The sequence below is a fragment of the Loa loa genome (genome assembly GCF_000183805.2).
Source record: "Loa loa unplaced genomic scaffold supercont3.403, whole genome shotgun sequence".
NCBI classification, from domain to species: domain Eukaryota; kingdom Metazoa; phylum Nematoda; class Chromadorea; order Rhabditida; family Onchocercidae; genus Loa; species Loa loa.
Window position 1 is genome coordinate 33,620 of NW_018108583.1, and position 9,427 is coordinate 43,046.

General features: G+C 28.8%; 2 protein-coding genes across 2 annotated transcripts; both read right to left on the bottom strand.

Moving 5' to 3' along the window:
- Window positions 1-513: 513 nt before the first annotated feature.
- LOAG_01623 (serine/threonine protein phosphatase PP1-gamma catalytic subunit) lies at window positions 514-3,159 on the bottom strand (the record flags this gene model as incomplete). Its single annotated transcript, XM_003137162.1, has 7 exons — window positions 514-615; window positions 775-909; window positions 1,215-1,406; window positions 1,713-1,808; window positions 1,991-2,149; window positions 2,633-2,803; window positions 3,046-3,159. The coding sequence occupies 7 exons, from the start codon at window positions 3,157-3,159 to the stop codon at window positions 514-516; spliced, it is 969 nt and encodes a 322-aa protein (XP_003137210.1).
- A 1,020-nt stretch (window positions 3,160-4,179) lies between these two features.
- LOAG_01624 (hypothetical protein) lies at window positions 4,180-6,128 on the bottom strand. The gene is made up of 4 exons (XM_020445798.1): window positions 5,981-6,128; window positions 5,698-5,784; window positions 5,081-5,242; window positions 4,180-4,567 (listed from the first exon to the last, which is right to left on the bottom strand). Exons 1-3 carry the CDS (start codon window positions 6,093-6,095, stop codon window positions 5,118-5,120), a joined length of 327 nt encoding a protein of 108 aa, XP_020303784.1. The 5' UTR covers window positions 6,096-6,128; the 3' UTR covers window positions 4,180-4,567; window positions 5,081-5,117.
- Between the last annotated feature and the right edge of the window lie 3,299 nt (window positions 6,129-9,427).

Below are 9,427 nucleotides of genomic sequence, written 5' to 3' on the forward strand. Positions count from 1 at the left end.
TTCTAAATTTTGACTTATTGGAGCTTTATTTTATAAATTTTCACGCTTTAGCGCTTTATTTTGCTGGTTGAGCTTCTTTTTTCTATACATGGTTTGTGAAATCTTTATAAGATCATTCCATCCATTTTATTTCATTTTCTCATTGCTGGAAGTTAGCAGGGCCGATAAGTAACCTGAGCGGAAGCGCGGGTAGCATTCAATGAGTAAACGTTTTTTCATTAAGTCCCATTCGAACTTCTGCTTCATTTCAAGTTACATCTATACTTTGTAAATTAGTTTATTTGTACATAATCTTTCCATGCATTATCGATAAACTTACGCGTTCACTTATGCGGGTGTTGTTTTCACACCGTACTTATTGCCAGCACTGCATGTATTTCTGATAATGTTCAAATAAATTTGATAAATTTTCTATCCAAATTGTTTCCATGTTGCATTAGTGATTATGCTAAACGATAAGCTTTTTATGAGTGAGTACTCATTGTTCAGATCACTGATAGATCTATTAGTTCTTCAAGCGTGAAACATCACGGATTCGGAAGAAAGTCTTTCAGTTTTGCTACGTACAGTTTTCACGAGGCGTGTTTGTCCTGGTATCGCCTGAGGTCGTAGAATCTACAAAATTGGGAAAATTGGTTTCGTGACCAATTTTAATAACTTTTTTCGACATTTCATGCTCAAGATTCGTGTGATATGGGCAGCTCCGGAAGAAATCTCGGAAATTTGAAGATAAGGTAATAGAGGCTTTCCCTTTAACTGAAAGATATGTGAAACCTGAAATGAACAGACAAGATTTTCATCAACAATCATGCTTGCGGCTGAATTATCGAATTGTCCGCAGTAATGCGGTGCCGAAAAAATCGTTACTAAACGGCGATTGCCAAAAAATTCATAGCCATCTTGTACGACCTAAAATTAGCCTTTATTTACTCTACGTTCGATCAAATAAATTTGAACGCATCAGTAAACTAACTCACTAATATTTCAAAAATATCACTTTAAGAATTATTGCGCTTTGTCCAAAAATCTCATTACTCTCCACTTTCACCCCATTTCAAATATTTCTGAGCATGTGAAATATTTGAAAGAATTATCAGTTCAATTGCTCAAAGTGCTTATGCACCATAAATTGAGAAGCGAAAATCTGAGATACTCAGCGATACAGGATTTTGTTTCATCTCAGAGGAAATATTTTACAAGTCAATTTTTCGTACTTGATGAGCCCGAGCAATCATGTCAATGTCCAGTCTTTTGCAAATATCAACGACAACATCCTCACCGAAACCAAACGACGCACCGCGTAAATTAGGTTCAAAACCTTGAATACCCACTACTGGGTCAGCCCAAAGGAGATCCATTTCCAGCGATGGACTAACCGGTTCTAACGGGCGCGGTATATTACGTAACTGCAAAATTGATTTTCACTTCGATAACTATTAGTAAAATTGATCTTAGCCTCAGAATAACCTTTAACCTTAGCTTCAGAATACTGGATTCCTAGGTTTGAGAGCGGACAAACGGATAACTAACCAGAATAGCGACGTACATGTTTGCTTCTTTTAATATTCTCGTAAAAATCTCGAACATTTTATATCAAAAATTCCCACTTGTTGCGAAAAACGAGTGACAAGAGACCTCAGGTGACATATACAATCCTGTTGGTCATTACTTCATTTTGACGTTTCAGAGAGAACAAATTGGAATTATAAAACCTGTTCGAAGTCTTTTAATTGTGGCGATAAACCTCCGTGCATGCATAAGATTCGATTACCAACACAACCACATAAAGGCATAACCGCAAATACATCCTAAAGCAGAAATCTCTTCCGTTAATTCATTCAGGAAAATCAGTCGAATAAAAAGGAATTCGAAATTGTTCCTAGTCATTTCTGTTTTCTTACCAACTGAACTACAAACTTATCATTTTTCTGGAGGAAATCGTGACTTCTACCGAAATAAGAATCCCGATCCCGCATCTTGCTTACCATACCTGAAATCCTTGCCAAAGGCGATTTGAACCGTAACGTCGCAAGCATTCATCATAAAATCCGTAAACTCGATTAACCGTATTACATTCGTGATTACCACGTAATAAGAAGAAATTATTCGGATATTTTATTTTATAGCAGAATAAAAGACAAATTACTTCCTGAAAGTCATTGCAGATTATTTGTGTCATAGATTGGGCAGAAACTGGAAGAAAAAGACGTGCGGTATGATGGCCTGTCTGATATTAAAACTTTGGCTTATTTTTTTGTCCTTGTATCTGTTAACTTATATTGGCTTTGTTATTTCAAAATACATTTTGTTGTCTACTATGAGCCAGTAAGGCCTAAGCATTACTATATATACAGTCTTTCTTGTTCCATATTTGATTTTTGCTAGTAGCCTAATTTGCTCTGATCCTTAATTAGATCCCATATTGTAACAAAATGTTTTTAGATTCTATCCTAAAGTTTGCATCAAAAAGTTAAGACTTCATGCTCGAATAATTTCATGCTTCTGCTTTTAATTATCTTCCATTAGCTTACTTACTCATTTTCAGCTCTATTTCATCATACTGGTTATAATTTCAACAAATTAGTTGTGTCAGTCAAAATTTTGCAATGAAATCGGAACTAAAAGAACTAACAAGATTTTGGGGACCGCGATCTATATAATCACCAAGGAATAGGTAATTTGATTGTGGTGGGAAACCACCGCGATGAAAAAGTCGCAATAGATCGCCATATTGACCATGTGTGTCGCCACAAATTCTAACTGGTGGGTCAATTTCAATAAACATAGATTGACTCAAAAATATCTGCAGATACAACATTAGGGCATTTCAAGCTGTAAAGTTTTGGATTTTCCGAAATTTTAAATTGGCATTCCTTGCAAGAAATTTGAATATTTTCAAATTTTTCCAATGAGATTAATGTTTGAAATACTTATAACACTCTGAAATTCCATTATCCCATAAGTTTTTTGAAGTTGCGAATCTTTTTCCATTTTGAAAGTTTCATACCAAAAAAGAAAAACTTTACATTAACTTTCACTTTTTACCTCTCGAGCTTTCACACATAAAGCAAGCAATTCATTCTCGCATACATTTCTGGTTAATCCACCGCCTTCCTTACCCACTGATAACACTCGACACAAGATATCGTCTACTTTCATTTGATAACAATGACAATGATAATCCGAAAGTTCAATAGGTTTCCTTGGAAAGTTATGATATCTCTAACAAACCACCTACAGCAGATCATAACAAATTAATCACAATTCATACCATTTATAAGTGGGAATTATCAAAAATTTGCATCAACATTGTCATTTAAACAAAAATGAATAAATGAATATTTTGATGACTAATTCATTTTTGATGATTAAAATACTCGTCTGGAACAAAATAAATGTTACACTATACCAAATATCGATTTTTTCCTGTTATTTTTAATTCAATCAAAATTGATAATCGTTACTGATTACGAAATTTTTCGCTCAATTTGCATAAATAGATGGATAATGAATTCGAAAGATTTGAAATTTCCAAGCTATAAATTTGATTGATTATATTTCATTTTAAATAGTTCGTCTTGTCATGTCTTAAAAAAAAAAAAAAAAAATGAATTGCTGCTTTTTTTCTTTCTATAATTTTTGTTTTCCACTTCCTCCTTTTTTTTTTTTTTTTGTCGCAAGGATGATTTAAAAGCTGTTTTTATTGATTGAAATCATTATTTACATTTGTCATCATTGAATTCTTCCACTGATATCCCATTCAAACAAACTGTTTGAAATGATTGAATGAATCCTTAGTAAGTTTCATTCAAAATTACTGCGACAAAATAGCTCATCATATCAAGCAATTAACGAATATGATAAGCTGACGTATGATGGCCTGTCTGAGGGATGGAGGATAAATTTCAGGGATGAATCATATTATCATCAAATTTCAGGGATGAATCATATTATCATCAAATTTCAGGGATGAATTTGCATTAGTAATACCTATCGAACATTTGTTTAAATAATGTTCTTAACAATAAATGCTAAGCATAATTGAAATAAAACATATGTTGTTTGCTTTTTTATTGCTTAAAAAAAAAAGATGAAATCTAAGAATTATATTAAATTCTTTTTTTTTTAAAATAACATTCATTTAATTTCATGCATGCAATATGTCTGTGGCTAAGCAATTTCTTCTTTTAACATTTAATCGATATACTTGACTGCAGTTTAATTCCAAATATTACATAAAAGATAACAATGAATAAGGAGATGTTAAATGATAAGATTACAATAAGAGATGATAACACGTAGAATTACAGCTATAAAATGGATCAATGTGATTGAATGAAATTTTACGGGGTATAATATGAAATGAAGGATTCGGAATCCAAAAACTGAATAATACTTTAAAGAAATGATAAAGTAAAAATGAAATGATATTGAAATGAATAATCGAAATTACCAATTGAAATTAAACATTATGCAGTAAGTAGATTCAAAAGCAAATATGCGCATGAAATGAATACCCAGTGGAGATTGTTGTAAAGATAATTAATTGGATTTCAGCAGTTCTTTACTGAAAAAAAAAATTATTTATATCATTCATTCTTTTATTATAATTACTTTTTGTTTTTTCTAATGTCATAATTCATATTGTTATGATCATTAACCGTTATTATATCACTTTTTAGATAAGTTATAGCTGATATAACACTTATCACTACTATTATTATTATTATTATTATTATTATTATCATTACTATCAATATCATTTCCATTACCCTCCTGCTATCACTTTGGTTTCTGCAATCTTGAAATTGATTTTTAATTAAATAATTTCACAGAAATATCAATCCAACACACAATTTTCTTTCTTTTGAAATTGTCAGCATGCAACATGCAGCATGCAGTTTGCTTTTTCTCTTACTTCACTTATTTTATGATTAATAGAATGAAGTGTTTCGAAATATTCAATTATTATAGAAGCAAATACGGTATATTGTGTTACTTAAATCAGAAAAAATCATAACGAGGTAATTCTTATGATAATCTTTGATATTAATTAAAAAAGATGAGAAATTAAACTTACTCATTTGGACTGTGCTCCTTTTTTTGTTCTTTTTTTTTTATTTATCAAAACCAGCAGAAGTTAGTGATCTTTTACCAAATCTAACAAATGTTTGTCCCCGCTTATTGGATGAATGCAGTTCAGGATGTATCTCAATGTCATCGATAGTATTCTTCGAAGCTGCTACAAATAAATCAAAATCAGAACCTTAAATTGGTGACAAATTTATAGCAGTTTTTTATAAAAATGATATGTACAGATGAAATGTTCGTATCTGAACAACGAAAACTTATTAATGTTCTTTAAACCAATGAACTTATGCCAAATTTTGGAAATGAAATTCATTTTATTACTTTTCATCACTGAAACTTCAGTATATTTTCTTACTCTACTCCTCCAAATTTTTTACTGGTTACGGAATTTCAATCTCTAAGTAATTATAATTGAAGAGTTTTCCATGTTAACAAAATTATGTTAAATATGTGTTCCACTTAATAAATAAATAAGTATTGGTCGATTTTTCATTCTTTAAATTGTTAAATTTAAGGTCAAGAAAAAAACTGACTGACAAATAAATTTTGCACTGATAAGAGTGATAAAATTAATGAATAGGAGTAAATGAAAAAGAGAAAGATTACCAGCTAAACCTTTTTCTAGATATGTTCGATATCGATCAGCATAATCTCTTTGCAACAAATCATTTATCATTTCTCGTTGCATTTCTTCTGCAAGTAAATTATACTAACAAAATTCTGATTTGAAAATGTCGTTTTTTTATTAGAAATAATTTCATTTGTTATCAGATTAATTCAATTCAACCATTTTTCTGTTTGAAATCTATTAAGCTTATTAAAATGGACCTTTTTTTTTAAAAAAAAGTCTCGATCAAAAATTTCATGAAAATTCAATTTTAAAATTAACCATCATCAGGTAATACAATTCGTCGAGGACTATAAACCCCTGCACTTGTCGATGAAATTAGCGCAATGGAAAATAGCATAAACGCCGATTGGAGGAAATATGTTGTGAAGACCATTTATAGTGTTTGAATTCGCTTTTTTGTCCAATCCGTAAACATAGAAAATTTTGTCAAATTTCAAAAAATCGATAAAACTTAAGTGACATTCGTTTATTCGTTATTATTTATAGATGTGCAAATGGAAAAAAAGAAAAAAAAAGGAAAGACAAATGCGAGGAACAGATGATTTTTGGAGATTAGATAAAATAGTTAATTATTCAAATTGAAATGTGAAATACTACAGTAGGCTCGAAATATTATAGTTTATATTCCATTTATTTTTTTTTCAAATGAACTGATATTGTGCTTAAATTAATATTTTCGATCAATATTCTTGGATTCTTACAGATTGAATTAATAAATTCATTTATAGTTAGAAAGGATGAAATTTCAAATCAACAAATATAGGAGAAAACGAATCATTCTGCAGTCATTCTTCCGATTATATTTAATTTTAAAACCATCAAAAAAATATGAACAACAATCCCCCTAAGTACATGCTCTTTTTAACTATTCATGGAAAAGATTACTATCAACTGACCATAAAATTTATCATTAATGATATTTTTGTTTATCAGTTATTTTTGATGATTTGATAACAGGCAATAAGATGGATGCATGTTGCTGATATGAACTTATCATGCACAACAATTTTCAATAGCCTAAAAGTACATTGATCTGTGTATATTACAACTTATGAATGTAATTTTATCAGTTACTTAACTTCTTTCCCGTTGGTAAATGAGGAAATTGTTTTTATTGTGGAAATATTCTTAGCTCAGAAAAATTAAATGCAAATACTAATTAGTGGTTATTTAAATTTCAAATTAATTAAAATAGGTGCGATCATTTTTTTTAAAATTAGAACTGAAGCAAAAGTTAAGTGAAATTATAGTTACCAAGGAATGAGGAGGGGGAAAGGGGGGGAAAGTGGCTGAAAGAAGTATATTTTCCGTTTTTCTCCTTTGTTGAAAAAAAGGCTAACATTGAAAATGCATGAAGTTCATTTGCATTTTCATATAATTCATGCATTTTATTGAGTAAATGAGATGAAATGAATGGAAAAGTTATGCAAAATAAATTGAACTTTTAAGCTCTAAAATTATTAATTAAAATTTTAAAATCATATCACTAGCTATTGTATTAACTAGCTAATATGAAGGCAGTGTAGTTTTAATTTGCTCAAATTCCCATATATCTATTAAACATTACTTAAATATTACTCGATTAATATGTTATTAGCCTCAGATTATAATAAAATAACAAAATGTATTCCTCGAAATAATATCATTCATACTCCAAGAAACTTTTAATTTATTCGTTAGAAAGTTTCAAAAAAAAAAATCCATTTTAATATCGAAAATATGTTAGAATGGTTGAAATTATTTCAACTATTAATATGAATTGACTTGATAGAATTTCATTTTATAATATTAGAATGGTTAAAATTTTCAATTATTTGATCCAGATATACTTTATACTAATAATATTGGATTGGACCGAATACGGTACAACTCAAAAAAACTTTTTTTTCTTTTATCGGCTATTGGTCTTTTCCTTTAGTTTAATATAGCTTTAATTAATAAGTAAGACTTGATTAAAAATTCAAAAATATAAGACATGATTGATACATAGATGCTTATAAGAATAGATGTTGAAAGAAAAGTTGACGAATTTCATTTGTCGAAGGAAAAATTCATTTTGTTTAAACGTAAGAATTAATTATGCATAACTTGCATACTTATTTCAATGTTTTCACTTCTGTCGAAAAAAAATTTATTTCAAATTTTCAGCTGCGTTTTTGATTACGTAATCAAGATTAAATTCTCTGAAATTGACATTTCCAAGACTATAAAGTTTGTGTATGTGTGTGTGTGTGTGTGTGTGTGTGTGTGTATGTGTATGTGTGTGTGCGTGTGTATAGAATGAAAGAATCTTTAGTCTATAGATTCTATATAAATTTTAAAAATGTCGCCAACAGACTCCAAATAAAACTATAAATGCATAAATATCCATTGTAATTATCTTTAAAGCAATATTTTGTGTAGAAATAAAATTTTTTATGTCGAAGTTTATTAACTTAATTGAATTTAAAATCTTCTAGTAAAAAAGGAAAAAAAGAATTATGAAAATAAACAAATATACTGAAGTGAATGAACCAAGACTTTTAATGATTATTATTATATCTCAGTGGTTATCATCGTAGTCGTATCAACAACTTATTTGTGAAATGGACATATTGGAATGAAATTTAAATTGCCTTTTCAAAAAAGGAAAAAAAAGCGGACATGAAATTTATCTAAGATTTACAAGTAACTTGTGAAAAAAAAAGCAAAAAAACCATATGCATCATTTGAACATTAACTTTTATGAAACCACCGAATGGTTAAATTCATTTCAAGCATACAATAGAAATTCTCATTATCGCTTGGATAAATTACTTAACTTCAAACATAACAGAATTAAAAGAAAAAAAAACATACAGATTGTAAGCAATGATGTCAACCACGAGGTTCAGAAAATATTTTAAAAAAATTTAGCTGCTAACTGTCAACAGAATGATTATATTATAACTAAATAGACTGAAAAGCATTACAATTCAAAGATGAGAAAAGTTTAAAAAAAAAAAGAAAAGACAAAGGTAGGAAAGTAAAAATAAGATAAAAAACGTAATTAAAAAAAAAATTTCATGAGATAATTTGCTTAAAATAAAATTGAAATGGGGAAATATTTACTTAAAATAGAACTTTATAACTAAAGTCATTAAAAATTCAAGAAATGATAAAATTTAGATGAATGGTTGAAGAATGATAACAATCCAATGTTGAATATGAATATGCTTATTACATCAATATGAAAATATGTTATTGTCATCAATTAAAGGAAAACTAGCGATCGGAACCGGAATTCATAATGTCATGCTGTAATTTACACCTTTTACAGAAAAAAAAATGAAAAATAAGTTTTTGACCACTTAAAAATCCAATTTTTGGGCTATAACTTCTAAAATATAAAATGTAAGCATGGAAAATAATGCCCATACGTTGAAATCTAACCCATTTGCTACTGATTACTAACAATTCCCATTACTGCCACAAATGATTTCAAGCAGAAAATATTATTCTAAAAGTTGAAAAGAATTTTCCTTTCTATTCTCAGATTATTAAAATTATCAGCCATAAGTTTCTAAAATTTATTCCTTTTAGAAAAAATCCTTGAAGAGGGAAAAAAAACGAAAAATTGAAAAGCTAATTATAGGCTAAATTTAAAATGAATTAAACCATATAGTTTGATATCGTATATAATAAAATGGAAAGTTTTTTCACAAAGTAATTTCAACAACTAAACAA